The 20744-nt window shown below is 39.9% G+C and overlaps 1 protein-coding gene across 2 annotated transcripts in view; it reads left to right on the top strand.

Moving 5' to 3' along the window:
- Positions 1-20744, top strand: part of exd2 (exonuclease 3'-5' domain containing 2) — a 61069-nt gene that overhangs the window by 31045 nt on the left and 9280 nt on the right. For both annotated transcript variants that reach the window (XM_087990109.1, XM_087990110.1), the window contains exons 5-6: positions 5748-5877; positions 11609-11937. In XM_087990109.1, the coding sequence (XP_087846235.1) occupies positions 5748-5877; positions 11609-11937 (459 nt within the window). The remainder of the gene's footprint in view (positions 1-5747; positions 5878-11608; positions 11938-20744) is intronic.

The raw sequence follows: 20744 nt of genomic DNA, 5'->3' as shown, positions 1-20744 counted from the left end.
TTTGCCATGCTATTCCACATTGTTTCTATTTAAATAATAATTTAATGTCCTCTCGAATGCTTAATTGAACCTGCCTCCACTACACTTCAGGCAGTATGCTTCAGATGGTGAAGCATTCAATTTTTTTTCATGTCACATTTAATTTTTACAAGTAACTTTATAGCCTTTCCCTCTTGTTTTCAATACTTTAATGAGAGGGAACAATTTACCTTCAGCTACTAAATCTCTTCTTAACCATCACCTGTCCAAAGGAAACGTCACAACTTCTCCAATCTATCTTGATAACTGAAGTTCCTCATCCCTGGAACCACTCTCATAAACTGCTTTCTCCAATGTGTTCGCATCCTGTCTTTTGCACGGCATCTAGAACTGTATGCACTATTGCAGTTGTGGTCCAACAGGTCTGATACACATTCAGCATCACTTCGTTGCTTCTGTACTCTCTGGCCCTATTAATAAAACTGAGGGTACTGTACATTTTACAAACTGCTTTCTTTATCCGACCTGTCCCTGTTCGTGACTATTTGCATGTAAATACACCAGCTTTGACATGCCGACCAGATATCCCAACCCAATCTAGTCCCATCTGCCAGCGCCCGGCCCATATCCCTCCAAACCCTTCCTATTCAAATACCCATCCAAATGTCTCTTAAATGTTGCAATTGTACCAGCCTCCACTACATCCTCTGGCAGCTCACTCCATAGACGTACCGCCCTCTGCGTGAAAAAGGTTGCCCCTTAGGTCTCTTGTATATCTTTCGCCTCTCACCCTAAACCTATGTCCTCTAGTTCTGGACTCCCCGACCCCAGGGAAAAGACTTTGCCTATTTATCCTATCCATGCCCCTCATAATTTTGTAAATCCCTGTAAGGTCACCCCTCAGCCTCCGACGCTCCAGGGAAAACAGCCCCAGCTTGTTCAGCTTCTCCCTATAACTCAAATCCTCCAACCCTGGCAACATCCTTGTAAATCTTTATTTCATACTCTATTCCTATGTTCTTTCTCCCAAAATCTATCACCTTACTTTTCTACATTGAAATTCACCTGCCATGCATTTATCCACTCCACCGACTTGTCACTGTCCTTTTTGGAGTTTTACCTAGTCTTCCTCATATTATAGTACTTCCAAATTTCGCATCATTCACAACTTGGAAATCGTCCCCTGTGCACCAAGATCAAGATCAGTAATATATATCAGGAAATGCAAGGGTCCAAGATTGATCCCTTGGGAACTCCAACACAAATCTTCCTCCAGCCTGGAAAATCTGTTAATTATTACTCTTTTATTTCCTATCCTTAAGCCAATTTGTATCCATGTTGCTACTATTCTGTTTATTCCATGAGCTACAAGTTTTCTTACAGGTCTGCTATTTAATACTGTATCAAATGCCTTCTAGAAGGCCATGTATACCAGCTCTTTTTAATTAACTCACACCTCCCTATGTGACTATTACTTCTATTCCAAATAATTGTTTCAAGAAATTTCCCTGCCACTAAAGTTACTGGACTGTAGTTGCTAGGCTTATCCATACACACATGTTTGAACAAGGGTGTTACTTTTGAAAATTTCCAGGCCTCCGGCATGATCATTGAATCCAGGGAAGATTGAAAGATTGTTGCCAGTGCCTCTGCAGTTTCCAGTCTCACTCCCTATAATATTCTCAGATGCGTCTCATCACTTCTGGTCCCTTATCAATTTTTAAGTACTGTTATGAAGTTGAAGGTGTGCACTGTACCTTTAAGAGAGAGAGAGTGATATTCTGAACTGAGAGATTATTAGCACCAGTGTATACAGCCAGTCGGCAGTCCCAGAGTATAGTGGAAAATTGAAAATATGTAACATTTGGCTGTGAAATGGATACCTGAGTTTTGGTTATTGTTTTGACAACTATTCAAATTTAACCCATCAGTTTAAACTATGCCCCAGGATACTAAAGCATAATTGAGTTTGAATTTATTGATTTGCCAGCATCAAACCAATGAGACGATCCAATGTTGGCAGGTATAAGAAGGCAGCCATTTTGAAAATGGGTCAGAGAGTAACTGCCATAGAAAGAAACTCCTGGAAAGCTAATTGCCCATCGAACAACATGCTCTCAAAAAAATTATTGTCTCTCAAACAAAATTGAATTAAATGAATGGATTTCCCTATTCCCCGTCTTGAAAAGCGGAACAACATTCGCCTCCCTCCAATCCTCCGGTACAACTCCCGTGGAGAGTGAGGAAGCAGAGATATTCAAATTTACTGTTCAGTGCTCTAAATTGGCTTTTAAACATTATAGATGTGGGAATCCTTTTTTTTTTCAAGTGGTTCTATAACAGATTACAAAAGGCCTTAGAAAACTGAATTCACATTGACCCATAATAATTAATCGTCTCTACACAGACTTTAAATTGAGGAAAGCATTTTAATACCCCAGTAACTATCTGGATTATTGGTACTGTTGGAGTCTGATATAAGTGATGTTAGTCCAATAATTTTTATGCTTGTAAAGAATGTCTACAAACCTAGCTGTAAATGATTAATTTATAAATCTTATGGAGTATGGTTCATTTTAATTGTCCATTTCCCAACTTATGCAAATGGGAAAAATTACACAAATGTTATTGGGCTATTGAAGCATGCTATGCTGTCAGCTTGATTGTGATGATATGTATTCAGTTCCTTTCATGCTTAATGGAATGACCAAGAATAGATCCTTTTTACTTAATCAAAAACAGAAATTGCTGGACAAACCTAGCAGGTCTGGCAGCATCTATCAAGAGAAAACAGAGTTAAAGTTTTAAACCCAGTGACCCCGTTTTCTCTCCACAAGTGCTGCCAGATCCACTGAGTTTCTTTAGCAATTTCTGTTTTTGTTTCAGATCTCCAGCATCCACAGTACTTTGTTTCATTTCACTTAATCTCAGTAAGTGAGGGCTTGGGAACAGTGATAGGAGGAACGGGCATTATGGCGAATTACGATGGGAAAAGCAGGCAACAGCTATCTGATGCATCAGACTGATGGTTGTATGGAAAATATGGCCTCAACCGTTACATGTTGTCCTCCATTTCATGTTTCTCCTCCACCATCTCACTATTATTACATTCCCAACCCTTCTACGATACTGTTTTTGTCAGCCTTGCACTAAACGGCCTGCTCGAACCCTGTATCTTTGCCTCTCGCCTCTTGTTCATCAATTTGTCTTCCATCCAAACTTCCCACTTCATCTCACTTGCCCCATAGCCAGGGGACTTTTCCTGTTGCTACCCTCCCTTTCTATCTGTCCCACGCGAGGAAATATTAACTGGATCCAAACTTGAAGGTGAGTTCAGAGAATCCCTATAGTGTGGAAACAGGCCATTTGGCCCAACAAGTCCCCACTGACCCTCTGAAGAGTATCCCACCCAGACCCATTCCCCTACCCTATTACTTAACCTTTCCCCTGACTAATGCATCTAACCCACATATCCCTGAACACTACGGGCAATTTAGCATGGCCAATTCACTTAACCTGCACATTAGGACCGTGGGATGAAACCGGAGCACCCGGAGGAAACCCACACAGATGCAGGGAGAATATGCAAACTCCACAAAGACAGTCGCTGGAGGCTGGAATCAAACCCTGAGTCCTTGGCATTGTGAGGCAGCAGTGCTAACCACTGAGCCACCGTGCCAGACCAAGACACGGCTCCTTCCCTGAACAGAGAGCTTATTGATTTGTTCACTGTCTCAGTTCTCCCTGTCTCCTCAATGAATCAAGAAATCTACTCCGCCAAAGAGGCAAAGTTCACTTCATCAGCTCCAATCTCCAGTGCCAGCCTGGTGATGTCATGTATGGCCTCATCTTGATATGATGACAACAGCAGCAGCAGTTAATGTGGTAGCTGAACAGGACTTGATATGTGCTGGAATGTAGGCAGCAGTTGAAGAAGGCAAACAGTAATATAGCATCAATAATCTTAATGATTCAATGTAATTAGTTCCAGTAAAAAGGTAGTGTATAAAAAAAAACAAACACTCCTGCCATGTGCAATGTGTGTACACATGGGGCTATTTTGACGATATGGATAACCTTTCTGAAAGATATTTTCTAATCAATTTGTTCAGAGATGTTATTGCACACTCTTGGAGTGGATGGGAAATTGATCAATTAACACCCCTCACCTGCTTACTCTTTAACTCCAAGTATTGATATTAACACTTAACATTAATGCCTGTTTACTAGATCAATCTAACATTAACAGAAGCTTTGTTTCATTTTAAACTTTCTTTATAAAATAGAGAAGCTTCCTGTTCTTTTTCTCTTGCTCTTGTGTCCTTCTGTCTCTCCTGAGTGTTAGGAATGAATGTATTCGAATGATCTTTTCTGTTATTATAGTATAGGCTTGAACATTTTTGAAAATTTAATTAATATGAAACGAGGTAAGTCTTTCTCTTAGTTTCTTTTTGCAGTATGCAAAAAGCTTGCAACTGATGTATATTCAGAAAGCAATCATTCACTTTTCCGTCTCTTGCACACACCCAGTGTCTCTTTAAAAATCTGTAAATTTCAACATGGTACAACTTTTGAAATGTATATGGTTTTCAAATTTATTTATACCAAAGTAGAAGCATATTCCTCAACACAACTGAATGATACTGAGGTATTTGGAACATTGGAAATGCTACACAATCTGATGTAATTCACAGAGTCAAACTCTGGATAAAACTATCACGTTTGAATTCAGCTTTTGGAAGCATTTGATCCTCAGACCATAAGACACAGGTGCAGAAATTAGGCCATTCAGCCCATCCAGCCTGCTCCGCCATTCAATCATGGCTGATACGTTTCTCAACCCCATTGTCCCACTTTCTGCCCGGAACCATTGATTCTCTTTACAATCAAGAACCTATCTATCTCCATTTTAAATATACTCAATGACCTGACACAGTCTTTTGTAGACAGGCAGGAAGGGCAGAGGACCTTTTCAAAGTATAGCAGTGAATTCCTTGGATAAGTTCATACTGAAATCTGAAGTAATTATGGTACTTCTAAAGGGTGCCTGATGCTACAGTATATGATCTCAAGTTTTGTGTAATTTTGCACCAAAGACATTGTCAGTTACTGATGAGAAAAATGGTCACAAAATAGTCCAGAAAACAGTTGCACTTTGTTGTGCACTCATAGGGCAAATATACTTTTGCTGTAATGTAGAAATTGTTATGCATCAAACAATGAGTCCTCTTTACCATTGAAAATACCTACTGGGCAACCAACCCTTAAATGTCAGCTGTTCTACAGAAACCTACAATGAGTTTTCAATGAAATATGTGTGTTTCTGTGTGAGAGATTGGGAATTGAGGTTGGAGTGAATAGAATTTACTTTGATTGAATCCTGCAAAATAAGAACGAATTAGGGAAAGTTTAGAGGCCATTGAAATTCTTTTCATCATGAGTCAAAGGGAAAGGTGTTGGTTTAGTTGGAGTTCTGTGCTATGGACTGATATTGAAACTGTAATAGTTTAATGTATTCCAAAGGGGTATGATATATTGGAATTTTGAACAATGAGGGTTGAGTTATTTGGCTTCCTTTTATCTAGATTCCAAACACACATGGTTGGATGTATTACTTCAAATTACTTCAAACTTATTATGATACTTTTAAAGGATGCTTGATGCTACATTATAATCTGCTGTATAGCGTTTCCTTGCTGCCTGTTTAGTTGATGTATATTTAAAGCAGTTTTCGGCTATTAATCCAGGTCCCCTTTTCTTTGTTACAGCAGGAAGAATAGCTTTGCGTGCTCCCCCAGTCTGAAGTTCTTAGCTCAAGACATCTTAAATTATACCCTTGACAAGTCCCTCCATCTGCGGTGTAGCAATTGGGAGGCAGAAGAACTCTCCAACGAACAGGTACTCTTGTTAAAGGAGAGTTTATAAAATTATTTGGAATATTGCAAGCACTTTGTATTCATGTATCTTTGTTTGAGAGGTAAGCCCCTTTGTGTTCCATTTCATCAGAGATTTGGAAAGGTCTGTGGTGATTCCCAATCACAGCTTCCGTTTTCTTGCTATCATCTGTCACTGGCCTATCTGCTGCAGAAAGCCCATCCTTTCTTCAGACTAAAGTAGAATTAATCTCCTTTCTTCCTATGTAAACACCAGTTCCTGTGTAACTTTATGCCTGTTTCCTAATTCATATTTACTCAAGCATCATCCCTATGCTCACTGACTGCAAGGTGCATGGATTTTAAAATTCCCATTTTTGTGTTTCAACTCCTCCAAAACCTTAAATCTCTATTTTTGTAATGTCCTCCATCACCACCTGCCTCAAAATTCTGCTTTCCTCTAACCCTGGTCTCTTGTGATCTTCAACTGTTGCACACATTGGCACAGTGTCTCAGTAGTTAGTAATGCTGCCTCACAGTGCCAGTGACTCGGGTTCAATTCCAGCCTCGGGCGACTGTCTGTGTGGAGTTTGCGTGTTCTCCCTTTGTTTGCATGGGTTTCTGCCAGATGCTCCGATTTCCTCTTGCAGTCCAAAGATGTGCCAGTTAGGTGGATTGGCCATGCTAAATTGCCCATAGTGTTCAGTGATGTGTAAGTTAGATGCATTCATCATGGGAAATGAAGGATTATAGGGTAGGGACATGGGTCTGGGTGTGATACTCTTTGGACGGTCGGTGTGGACTTGTTGGGCCACATGGTCTGTGTCCACACCATAGGGATTATATGGTATCTGACTTTCTATGCTCCACCTTTGGCAGCTGTGTCTTGCCTTAATTTACTCTTATTTTACTGTATGTAATCAAAGTAGAATCAAGCTGTGTTTTGAGCTGCGCAAGTGCTCATCTTTGGAATTCCCTTGGTTTTCCCTTTCTACACCTCTCTTCTCATTTAAGGGACCTTTTCCTTATCATCTGTTGTATCGTTTCCTTTTTTGGCTGTAAAATGTTTGGTTTCATTAGGTTCCTGCAGAGCACATTAGTACCTTTTAACAGATAAAACATCCTTTATTCATGTAAGTAGTCACCATGTTCAGGATGCCAGCTTAATTTGGCCCTCAATAACATCAAGTGCTTATTAAAAAAAAATGAATGTCATATTTCCTTGTTGAGCACATACTTAATGACAGTAAATGGTGACATCAGTAAGATCTCAGTAATAATATGCATTTTTACAATGATTTTAATGCTTTCAACATTCCGAAGTATTCTCAAGTCACTGCTGTAATGTAGAAAATGCAGCATTCAATTTGTGCACAGTAAGCTCTCGTAAGTAGCTGTTAGATAATAACTAGATTATCTTTTTTAAAAATGTTGTTTGAGAGATTAATGCTGAGCAGATCAATGAGAACATGCCTGCTCTACCTTCAGACAGGTAACTATTAAAGAGGGACGACTGGTAATGATATAATCTGAGGCTCACCAGGCAAGGGGAAAGGCTGAGATGGAGAGTCCTTCAGGGTAACCTCAGCCGGTACAGGAATTGAACTCACGCTATTGGCATCACTCTGCATCACATACCAACCATCGAGCCAACTGAATTAATTGACCTTCTTTGCATCTATTTGAATGTACATGTGGAACATTGGTTTAATACCTCACCTAAAAAATAGCACTTCTGATGGTACATATCCCCTCAAATGTTATGCTCAAGTTTTTAGAGTGAGACATGAACCCATGACTTTCTGACTCAGAGTTTGCACATTCGCCCTGTGTCTGCGTGGGTTTCCTCCGGGTGCTCCGGTTTCCTCCCACAGTCCAAAGATGTGCAGGTTAGGTGAATTGGCCATGCTAAATTGCCCATAGTGTTAGATACATTAGTCAGGGGTAAATATAGGGGGTGGGTTTCTCTTCGGAGGGTCGGTGTGGACTTGTTGGGCCGAAGGGCCTGTTTCCACACTGTAGGTAATCTAATCTAATTTCTTTTTGTCAGTTATTAGGAGATTTTCAAAAACTAACATTTGGTGTTACTGCTAAACCATAGCTGAATGAGGAAAGATTGAGCCACTGGCACAGGCTATGTCAAAATGGCACAATTTCCCATCACGAATGTGAGAGGCAGTTAAAATGTAATGGGTAGAATTAAGAAATGGAAAGGATTTAAGACTGAGTTGGGAGTTACATTTTGGCCCTCTGCTTTAACTCACTCAGAACTAATACCAGAGATTGGGCTATCATGTAGTAAAGACAGACAGATTTTAATGCAAGGAGTTTAGTTCAAATTTCATTGGAATAAGTAAATAGGCACCTGTTAAAAAAGTAGCAGGATTATCCTGTTATTTATGTAGTTTTCTGTAACAATATATTCCAGGGACCTAAAAAGGGCCAGCCCATATTAGATTTGGTAATGAGAAATGGCTTTATTGATGTGTGCTTATTTATCAAATAGTGATAATAATATCGTTGTGTCCAATGTATTTGAAAGGGGAGAAATACAAACCATCTACTAAGATGATAGATTTAGGCAAGTCCAACTTCAGCAGGTTGAAACTGAGGTTTCCCACAGTAAAGTGCACAGATCTAAAAATGGCTAAAAATAACAGGGTGGGTGGCATGGTGGCTCAGTGGTTAGCACTGCTGCCTCACAGCGCCAGAGACCCGGGTTCAATTCCCGCCACGAGCAATTGTCTGTGTGGAGTTTGCACATTTTCCCTGTGTCTGCATGGGTTTCCTCCGGGTGCTCCGGTTTCCTCCCACAGTCCAAAGATGTGCAGGTTAGGTGAATTGGCCATGCTAAATTGCCCATAGTGTTAGGTGGATTAGTCAGGGGTAAATATAGGGGGTGGGTTTCTCTTCGGAGGGTCGGTGTGGACTTGTTGGGCCGAAGGGCCTGTTTCCACACTGTAGGTAATCTAATCTAATTTCTTCTTGTCAGTTATTAGGAGATTTTCAAAAACTAACATTTGGTGGGAATACAATCCCTGGGTGACTTGAGAAGTGAAGAATAAAGTGAAACAAAACTTAACAAAAATAAAGAATGCATAAAAATAGGATATGATAAATGGGAGTGCTCTAAAGAATAACAGAAGTTGACAAGACAGATAGTAAGAGGTGTAAATAGGGACGAGGAAATGAAACTTACAAGCGATCAATACAAAACTTTGACAATTACATCAGAGAAAGAATGAAGAGAAGTCAAGAAAAAAATTGACTTTGGTCAAAATAAGGACATGGAAAATGTGTTCAATATTGTGTATTTCTACCAGAAAAGGCCATCATGCCAGTCACCCCCAAGGAAGCTCATCTTACATCAGGGTTGGAATTCACCAAATAAACATAACCAAGTCAGTAATTTGAAATTGGTATCAAAATATCCTGACTTCGCTTTTGTTTCAGCTCATTTGCTGCTGAAGCTTTCATTAATATCTTGATAATTTTGGACTTGGCTGCTCCATTGCCTTCTGGCTGTTTTTTTTGCATTCTATCCCCCCTTAACTTGAGGTCTTCTAAAGCTACACTGCCTCTGTCTTGTATCACATCAAGACCCTATCGCTCCTGTACTCACTGAGTGCTATGTCCCAATCAGTCATCATTGTGATTTTACAATTTCCATCCTTATTTTCAAATTCCCTCCCTCAAATCTCCCATCCTGTTCGTAGAATCGCAAAATTGTTATGGTGCTGGAGGATGTCATTCAGCACATTCGACAGCTGGTGCAATCACAATGAGCAATTATAGATTAGTGCAATTCATCTGCCTTTTTCCCTATACCTTTGCACATTCAAATATTAAGGGTGGCATGGTGGCTCAGTGATTAGCACTGCTGCCTCACAGCGCCAGGCACTCAGGTTCGATTCCAGCCTCAGGCAACTGTCTTTGTGTAGTTTGCACATTCTCCCCATGTCTCTGTGGGTTTCTTCCGGGTGCACTGGTTTCCTCCCACAATCCAAAGATGTGCAGGTTAGGTGAATTGGCCATGCTAAATTGCCCATAGTGTTCAGGGATGAGTAGGTTAGTCAGGGGTAAATATAGGGTAGGGGAATAGGCCTGGGTGAGTTACTCTTCGCAGGGTCGGTGTGGACTTGTTGGGCCAAAGGGCCTGTTTCCACACTGTAGGGATTCTAATTCTAATTCTAAAAATTCTAGTCATCCAGTGCACTCTTGAATGCCTCAGTTGGCTCTGCCTGGACCACACTTCTGGGTAATGCACTTCAGACCAGAAACACGAATTGTGTAAAAAATGCCGACGCTCTGCAGAAATTCATTAAGGTATCTTAGTCTGAGCCACACACCATCCTGACTTGGAAATATATCCCTGTTCCTTCAGTACCATTGGCTCAGAGTCTTGAAATTCCCTCCTTAACATTATTTTGAGTACATCTACAGCAAATTGACTTCACTGGTTCAAGAAGGTGCCACCACCTTTTGAGGGATGAGCAACAAATGCAGTCCAGGCAGCAATACCCGCTTCCTAGTGACTAAAGTTTTAAAAAAAGATTTAATGTTCTGGTTCCACATGGCCCCGGAACATCTGTGCTTTTCTCATTCTGGTCACTGGAGGATTCTGAACTTGAATCATTCCTCCATTGGTGGCCACGTCTTCAGCATCTGAGCCCCTAAGCTCAGGTATTCACTCCCAGCACTTCTCCTCCTCTCTATCTTGCTTCCTTCCCTTAAGATATCCTTGAAACCTACCTCTCTAAGCAAGACATTTATCACTTGAATGAATACCTCATTATGTGGCTTGGTATCATTTTCCAATACCCCTGTGTAGAGCCTTAGATCTTTTTGTTCTATTAAACATGAGAATAACTGTTAGTATCACTGAGATTAAAATGTGACAAATTAATTTTAGTGTACGCAAGTGTGAGGTCATCCACTTTGGGCCAAAAAACATAGACCAGAATGTTTTTTTAAATGGTGAAAAGCGAGAAACAGCGGAGGTCCATTTATGCATATCATGAAGCTATCAAGGATGTGTCTGAATGATAATAAAACATGCTAATAAAATGTTGAATGGTTTTATCTTGAAGACTAAAGTATGAGCTATCAAAAGTCATGATACAGCTATACACAGCTCTGGTTAGACACTTCAGAAGCATTGAAAACAAACAAACAAACACCTTAGCAAGGACAAATTGACCTTCAAGGGAGTGTAGTATCGATTCACAAAAAATGTGACCTGGACTCCAGTGGTTAACAGATGAGGACAGATTACATAATTTAAGGACCTATCCTTGGGAACTTGAAAGACAAAGTGTAAAATTAATTCTAGTTTTCAAGGTATTAAGAGCACTGATTGGGTAGATTTGGAGAAGTTATTTCCACTGCCTGGGGAATCTAGTATTGGGAAAAAAATTGCGGGAGTTCAGTTTAGAAGACACTTCCACGCACTAAGGGTCATCTAAAATGTTGTGCTTATTTTCAGAAAATGGCAGTGGGTGCTGTATTAGTTGTTAGATCTAAATCTGATATTGATGTGTGTTTATGTTCACCAAACATGTGATTATATCAAAGGTATCCATAATCTAATGGCACAACAGGCACAAGGGACTGCATGGCTTGCTCCTGTTCTTATGTCTCTAGTATTCACCAACCAGTCTCTTATTACACACAGTAATTTGTTTTGACACATTTGCAGGTTTTGGGTAATGGTTTTAGTTTGTATCTCACTTCTGCATTCTATTTTGTGCCCTCAGGTAGCCTATGCTGCACAAGATGCCCAGATATCAGTGGCTCTGTACTTTCAGTTGCTGGGATTCGGTTCTGCACTACTTGAAAATTGTGTGCCATGTGACTGTGAGCCCACCTGGAAGCAGATGCTGGCACGGTGCCAGGGCCTGATAGATGTCCCATTTAAGGGCAAGATGGGAAGTAGCAGAGGGGAAGATGGAACAGGAGACGTGAACTCGCAACAGAGACGGCGAAACAAGAAGTTTGGGGCAAACCAGAAATCTGCATCACACCTGAACACCCCAGATCCAAGAAAAACTCAACACAAACCGCTAGGGGTGGGATATTCTGCCAGGTAAAATAGATATAGTTTGTGTGCTAATTTCTAACTTGTACACAATCTAGTATATCTGTAGCTGGGATTTCCTTATGTGATTGAAAATGATCAGGTCATCTTGGTGCTGCAGTGTGCTAGCTGGTGGTTAAGAAAGATCTGGTATCGGTGCATTCTTGTGTTTCCACTTATATGTGTGGCTGTGTTTCATAAGAGAGAACAAAATAGGTGGCAGCTTTTTTTCCGATATGAAAAGGGGCTGGAAACTTGCTGATGGTCCTTTACCAGTTTCCTTCACACACAGTTTTGTTGATTTTTCCCCCTCAAATTGATGCTTTGATCAGAAAATTGGTCTCCTTGCTCTCCTACCATTTCAGTGAATGGACCATTTCTGAACACTTGCCCTTCAGCTCTTGTCCCTTCTCCTGAATTTACCTTGTACGTCACGCTTGGCCAAGTTTGACTTTGTTGGGTTGCGAAGTGTAAAAGTGGAATGATCTAAGAACCTGTTCTAGTTGCTCTCTTGAACTCTGAGAGTTCCTTAAAATCACCGAAGCCAAGTGGCCCTTTCTTCTGAATAAGAGTTTATTGTGATATTGAAATTTATCGTTTTAATCAATTACTTTGCCACAGTCTGAGTGTAGGAAGTTGCATTTAAACTCCTACCAAACATAAGGAATCTCCAGATTGTCATGCTGAATTAATCAATGTTGTTTAAGATGGAGCCAAAACTGGAACTTGAAAAGTACAAGTTACTATAACTGTATTATCCAAAAGGTTCAGGAAGGAACGGAGCTTCCACTTTCCCAGACCTTTGACAGGGGTGGATAGTGTAAATGGTATAAATTTTTGGTTCAACTGAAAATTGAATAAGCCTTAAAATTCTAAATATATTTTCTCTTGTAATATTCAAAATGCATTTTGATTTATTTTGAAAATGTATTTACTTTATTCTTTCTTCAAACTGTTGAACACTACCAGCCCCAATAGTCCCTATGTCACCTAAATCTACCATTTCTCTGCTTGCACTGATTCATAGGTACTGGTCACCTGCTCCCTGCCATGAAATAGCCATTCTCCATTTTTGCATCTTGCCTCATTGCTGGATCTCTTGCACCTTTTGAACAGAGTCACCATATTGTCATACATAATACATTGCATTACCTCGGGGCATCTGAAAATGCTTCTCTACAACTAATGAATACTTTTGACCACAGTAAAATAGGGAATGTGCAAAACCCCACAAATAGCAATAAGCATAAGCAGTTCCTTTGTATTATGAAAGTAATTATTAAGCATTTCTTGATATATATTTCTGAGTCTATTACCAAAAATACAAATTTTTAGGATGTCCATTCATGTACCTCTAAGTCATTTAAAGCCCACTTGAAAAAATTGTTTTTGTCAGTGTTCACTAGCTAGTTTCTTAGCAAATATAATCTGTTTTAAGACATGCCTACAGATTTCTCTGTTTCCATAAAAATGTGCATAATTTGAGGAGCCTTTTTTAACCAGTGCAATTTATTCAGTCTCTTGATTTTGACTTGGAACTATAGAATCCCTACAGCGTGGAAGCAGGCAATTCAGCCATACCCCCTCCGAAAAGCATCCAACCCAGACCCTCCCCATTATACAATCCTGAAATCCCCGTGACTAATCCACCTAACCTACACATCTTGCAGAGCCCATCCACTTAACCTGCACATCTTGGACTGTGGGCCGGAACTGGACCACCTGGAGAAAACCCAGAACTTGGCCAGGTCGGAGGACACGATTAGTTTAATTGATAGAGTCTGCTCCAGACAAATTGAATCTTAAATCAAGAATGTGAATGACGCATGGTGCAACTCACATAAGCTTTTAATTTCTAAATATTGGTGTCAATTTGGAAGATTCCTGTTAGATTGCTGTAGAATCTGGCTGCAAAACAAGCAGAAAGGAATGGAGCTTCCACTTCCTCAGATCTTTTACAGGGTTGGGTAATGTAACTGATGCGTAGTTGGACTTGGAGACTTTCCTAGCCTATGATGTCACTGTGACAAACTTATTTTTTGAGAGCAATAGGAAATGGTCTTGAGAGACAAAACTGCAGTGGTGCTACTGGATTCTTATATTGTAATCTACGATCTTAGAATTTCTGAAACTTCTAACTTATTCCTAGCACTTATCATTCTGGACAATGTATCATCAATTATATTATCTTTTACGGCAATGTGAATAAAATTTAAATAGTTGCAATAAAAAAATTCCATCTAAATAGCCTGGAATTCCTGGTTTTCGACTTTTCACTGAAGGCCAATTCATTATACTCAGTGTGAATTAGAATTTTTTGTTACTGTCAGATGTAAACTTCAAAGTGTTAAAATGCCAGTCAATCTTAAATCCCCTCTCTTTCTGGCTTTTCTATTGCTGACTCTTCATCCTGCAAGAAAACTGCACTCAAGTCACTTTCATCAATTTCCAATTTGAAAAGTCTTGAAAAATAGGGACAACCAGCACTGTTTCTTATTAGATTGTCCCTTCAGCTTCTCAAGAGATGGTGTTCTGCTGACTGTGCCATTTTTGTTTGTTCTTTTAACAAATTTGTTCAAGACACAGCTATTACGCATGAATTTCTGGTAAAGTCTACACATTCCTAAAAATGTTATGACTACAACATTGAGGGTCGAAGGGCCTGTACTGCACTGTAACATTCTATGTTTTTGTTTAGCTTTAGGAACAGTGAGTTCTATTAGAGCATTCAGTCTCACTGTCTTTTGTAACACTTGTCCTTGACCTGTGGTATGACCTGGGTAAATTACTTCTTCTTTCCTGAATTCTAGCTCAATTTATGATTAAACTAGCCAACTATAATTGCTTAAACAGGCCTTCTACATAGAATTATAGAGATTACAGCCCACACGGAAACAGACCCTTTGGTCCAACTCATCCATGCCAACCAGATGTCCTAACCTAATCTAGTCCCATTTGCTAGCACTTGGCCCATGTCCTAAACCCTTCCTATTCATTTACCTATCCAGATGTCTTTTAAATGCTGTAAATGTACCCACCTCCACCACTTCCGCTGGCAGCTCATTCTATACATGCACCACCCTCTGCGTGGAAAAGTTACTCCTTAAGGTCCTGTTTATATCTTTCTCCTCTCACCCTAAAACTATGCCCTCTAGTTCTGAACTCCCCACCCCAGGGGAAGGATCTTATCTATTTATCCTATCCATGCACCTCATGATTTTGTAAAATTCTATAAGGTCACCCTTCAGCCTTCGACCCTCCAGGGAAAACAGCCCCAGCCTATTCTGCCTATAGCTCAAATCTGATCAAGATCCTGTTGTACCCTGAGGTAACCTTCTTCGCTGTCCACTACACCTCCAATTTTGGTGTCATCTGCAAACTTAATAACTATTCCACCTATGTTCACATCCAAATCATTTATGTTCTTCCCATGTGACACTATATACTATAATTTTGTCTAAATAAACTACAGTTATGAACATCAACTACAACTCAATCTATAAGCCTTTGGAATGTAGCTGAGGTGTTCTTTCATCCAAATGGCATCACTCTAAATTAATACAAACCATTTGGTGCTACCTAAGCTATTTCAATAGCCTGTGATGTCACTGGCACTTGGCTATAGCACTTCAATAGATTAATCTTAAGCATAACCAACTCGATCAATGCAGTCTTCTAACCGTGGATTTAGATATGAACTTGTCGATGTGACTATATTTACCTTTCTAGAACTATAGAAAGTCCAGTTGATCCAATCAGTTTAATAACCCAGTAGTACTGGTGAACTCCAGCTACTTTAATCTTTGTTTCCACCTTGTGGTCTCAACTTATAAGGATACTGTTTTATGGGTCCTGACTGTCCTATGTCCACATTATGTTTAGCTATTGTAGTTCACCCAGGTGTATCTTTACAGATTACCTCACGCTTCCTCAGTAGTCTCACAAGATCCTCCAGTTGGCAGCAGGGCAGGTAGATACTTAGAAGTCATATGGAATTTGCCTTTATTAGTCAGGGCATTAAATACAAATGCAGGGAGGTTATGATGAAGCTGTATATAAGTTCAGTTAGTTCTGGCTGCCATACTATATGCAGAATATAATTGTAGTAGACATGGTGCAGAACACGTTTACCAGGATGTTGCTTCGGCTGGAGCGACTCAGCTATGAAGAGAGACTAGCTAGGCTGGGGTTGTTTTCCTTGGAGCAGAGAAGACTGAGCAGGAGATTTGACTGAGGTGTATAAAATTCTGAGGGGTTTAGACAGGATAGTTGGAAAGAAATGGTACCCCTCAGTGGGGGGATCAGTAGCCATTTTAAAGTAAGGAGCATGAGGTTTAGAGACGATTGGAGGAAATGTTTATCACCCAGAGGGAACTCAACTGCCTCGAAGAATGGTAATAGCAGGAATCTTCAAGACAATTAAGAAGTATTTAGATGAGCATTTGAAACATGATAACACACAAGGCTATGGGCCAAGTGCTGGATAATGAGATTACCGTAGATGGAAGGTTGATGACTGACAAAGATATGATGAGCCAAAGGGCTTCTTTCTGTGCTGTAACTTTCTATGACTCAATTTATGAACTGTCCGAACACTCACGTGAGTGAGGCTGTATGAGTTTTGCCTCTCCTACCTTACTCTTATTTCTTGTGTCATCTTCAACTACTCTTGCAACCTCGACACACTTGTTCCCTATGATGATATATTTTCAACACATTTATGTGGCATAACCAATTCTTCTTCCTATGACCTGGTATATTTTCCAGATAAATCATTTTACTAATGCTCCTAACTACGTTTTATGGTCCACTAAATTTCGCTTTGAGGCTCACCTTGCAGAGGCAACACTACCAATATGTCATCTCTTCCTTGAAAAGTAGTTGCTGAATGTTTATCTGCCTATTTTCACATTTTTGCCTAAGAGACCTTCAGGTTCTCTTGTGCTCTACATGCTCCTGTGAGCTTTGCTAGATGCGTAATTCAACTTTGCAGATTTGTCTTTTTGGTTCAAGAAGTTCTCCCCAGTCAATTTAACGGTCCTTTAATCTCCTGACCATAACTCAGTTCAAATAGACTCAGGAGATTCATTTGGGGAATATCTGGCAGAAAATAGTAAGAAATCTAATCCTTTGTCCAAATTCATGGGCTTTCAATAAAGTATGCCTTAATCATGGTTTTTACGTCTCTGATGATTTCCAAAGTTTCCTGGGCTTGTGGATGTAATGCAGTTGACTTCAATTGTTTTATGCTCAAATTGCTAATGATTTCCTGGAAATCTTTAAACAAAAAGTCTGCTCAGGATTCTAACTTTATCTCAAGTGTTAGTCAATAATGCTTGAAAAACTAAATTAATTTATCTATTACTACCATAACTGTACCTGTCCTTAAAGGAATAGCTTCTGTAAATCAGGTTGTCATATCCATAATTGGGATTGGTTTAGCTCAGTAGGCTGGACAGTTGGTTTGAGATGCAGAGTGATACTAATAATGTGGGTTCAATTTCTGTACTGGTTGAGGTTGCTATGAAGGATTATTTTTCTCTACTTCTCCCCTTTCCTGATATGTCATGATGCTCAGATTAAACCATTACCAGTCATCTCTTTCTAATGAGAGCAGCCCTGTAGTCTAGTAAGATTTATCCTTTTTGTAAGGATATACTGGTGTCCTACTTTCACTTCTTGGTAATGATTCTACACAATCCACTACCACTCAACTGAATGGCTCTTCAACAAACTGGTATGGGTTTCAAAGGTAGTAGTTTCATTACCTGTTATTTTCCTACCACCTGACATGTGTGATATGTTTTACGGAACCGCACTACATCCTTATGGAATCTTGGCTAGATAAAATAAATGTATATCAATGCCTGCATTTTGTATATTCTTACATGCCCTACATTAAGAATTTCATATCTCCTTATAGTATTGAGGCAAACCACTATTTAATGAAGAACCATCCAGTCTTCATTCTGTAATTAGTGAGGATATCTCCTTATCAGAGCTCCGTTTTTGATGTAATGGCATTTACCCTCAGCTTCAGGGTGGACAGACAGATGTAGCATCCTGAGACTTAATTAATAAAAACATGCCAAATGCTTCTTTTGAACTATCTTCCTTAGGTCATTTCAGCCACCCTAACAACATGTTTTACATGCATTGTTACTATGACCCCTGGTGATGAACTTTGTTTAACCATCCCTCTGGTCACTACATGATGGAAAAATACCCAGAACCTACTCTTGACGATTGTTCCGTTTTCTTAGCTTTAGATAGGTTTTTTGTAGTTATAGGCAAAGCCATAGGTTTCACTGCTGCTAGATAATTTCTTAACTACCACTTGTGCAGCCAACAAGTCTCAATCCAATTGGGCATTGTACAATGGAACCTGGATATACTCTCCATTTATCCATTTACCAACACTTTGGGCTTCCAGCAGCATGATTTAAATAACCTCTGTACTCCTTAGTGTAGTTATGAGCTTGAATGATCTCTTTGAAGAAAAGGGGGTTAGCTTATTTTTAGATAAAATCCTTTCAAATCTTTCATCTACCCTATGTACAACTTCTGCACTCACCGTAGTGTCTCTTCGTTATAGTTAAAGCTGCTGTCTGATCCGTGGCCTTTTCCTTCTGAGTTTCCTACTCAGATGCACTCTTAAGAGCTCCAATGAGTCTCAGCTTCCAGCATTCTGAAACAAAGGCCCCACCTTTCTACAATGGAAACACACTGGCTTCCAGTTTTCACTTCCACCCTTAGTACTTTGCCTTTGATCTGAGGAGGAGACCCTGGGGTATTCCCAGCTATTCATTCTTGGCTCTCACCTTCCTTTTACTTTTCTATGCTTTTTGTATTTCTGACAGTGACTGGGATAAAAGGTTACATTTCGTGGATTAGCTGTTAATCATTGGGCATTATTGCTGTCTGTCTAGGAAATGCAACCCTTTAGCCCTCACCATGGGTTCTTATTACAGAAGGTAGTGAGTTTTTAAAAATTCTTTTAAGTGCATAATCTCTCTAACAGCTTCATACGTGGTTTCAGCTTCTAATGCTTCTATCCAACATACCAAAATGACTTCGCGAAATCCTTTTCAGTTCAATATAGGCAGCCCCAGGGTTCCAAATGGGTTCCATTCTCGAGCCCATGCGCAGGTCGGAACTCAATGCAGGACAGCATAAAGTAGCTGTTCGTAAGTACAGAAAATATTCATATGTTGGATCTTTAAAATGACACCCTTGCATGGGATTATGTCCGTAAGTACGAGCGCTCATAAGTCAGGGATTCCCTGTGCAGGTTAGCTCTGGCAGTTTCCCTAAAATTCCAAACACTGCCTAAATGCTTCAGGGACTAGCTCACATGCCATCAATATAGTTGTCTTCATAACATCATTGAGCTGAGAAACCTCCACTGAGAGTGATGCATGAATTTCCTGTGCTTAACCTGTCAACTTACTCCCATCAGCAATGTACAGCCCTCTTTTGCCTAGCCATTTTCTCAAACCACATGAAGATTGTCTCTGAAATCTTTTTCTCTAATTTGAGTAGGACCTATGCAAACTTAAACATTTCCTTACTGGATTTCAAATTATGGTTCAGATTCTCTCCACTTTAGTGCATCTTCTGTTTCAGTCACATCATTTTAAGCTTATCTGCATGTCTCCATGCTTTCTTTTCCTTTTGCAATTCTAATTTTAGTTTGCAATTCTAGCTGCAATTCTCATTTTCACTTCCTGTTTTTATTTTCCATTTACAGTTCTCTCCAGTTATCTATTTCTGCTTTCCTTTGACTTTTTCCTTCCTTCTCCAGTATTTTTTCATTCTCTCCTCATGCTCAGGCAGCTTTAAATCTAAATGAATAGCACCAGATTCCAATGCAGTCCCTGGCCTCTTTTCATCTAAACTTGAGGGCCCTACCAGTCCCTCAGTTATCTCTGTCTGTCTAGGTTTGGAGTTGCAAGTGGTGCTGGACATTGTACAATCATCAGTAAACGTTCCCACTTCTGACCTTGTGCAAACTGAAGGTCACTGAAGCAGCTGAAGGTTGTGGGGACCAGGAAGAATAAACCGGTGCAGGACATCAATGCATAATGACTTCATTGTCAAATCCCTCTATATCAGTCTTCAATTGAGTTGAGGTGCCACAAGCATTGATTGTTTTATTGGAATAATGTGTTTCTGGCAGCATTTGTATCATGATCTCTGTTTCCCCTCATCTTTCCCCAAACCATTGTGAAGTTTTTTTTTCCCACTTGGGGCTAGGTTGAGCTTCCTTTATTTTTCTTCTTAGATTTTGCCTCAGTGTTCTTAAATGTCTTCACGGCCTTGTCCTTTTCCCCATCTCTGCAATCTCCTCCAACTCTCTAAGGTCTCTTCTGCCTGCCCGAGCACCTGGTATTTTTTGTGCTGCTCTGACAGCCATGCTTCTGCTTTTGAAGCCTTCAGTTGCAGAATTCCCTCCCCTAAATGTCTCCGTCTCTGTCATAATTTAAGAATCTCTTTGAAACCAGCCCTTTCGACCAAATTTTTACATTTTTGTCTTATAGCTCCTTATTAGCTTTTTGGATGATGCTCATCTGAAATGCCTTGGGCTGTTTCATTGTGGTAAAGGCGCTGTGTAAATGCAAATTGTTATGGTGCCTCCAAGATCTGTTACTCAAAATCTTAATTATCTTCTTTTGTGGGATATCTTTCCAGAATTCTACTTCTCGTTTCTAAAGAGCAGTGTGCTCCCATTATTCCTTTCAAGAATGTTGGTGTTATTCCACAACTTTGATTCTTGCTTAGCCTATTAGTTCATGCCTGATCTGATAATCCACAGT

The sequence above is a fragment of the Chiloscyllium plagiosum genome, unplaced genomic scaffold (assembly GCF_037043375.1).
Source record: "Chiloscyllium plagiosum isolate Xiang-an unplaced genomic scaffold, Cpla_swu_hap1 HiC_scaffold_8, whole genome shotgun sequence".
Taxonomy (NCBI): Eukaryota; Metazoa; Chordata; class Chondrichthyes; order Orectolobiformes; family Hemiscylliidae; genus Chiloscyllium; species Chiloscyllium plagiosum.
This window is presented reverse-complemented; position numbering and strand designations above follow the sequence as displayed.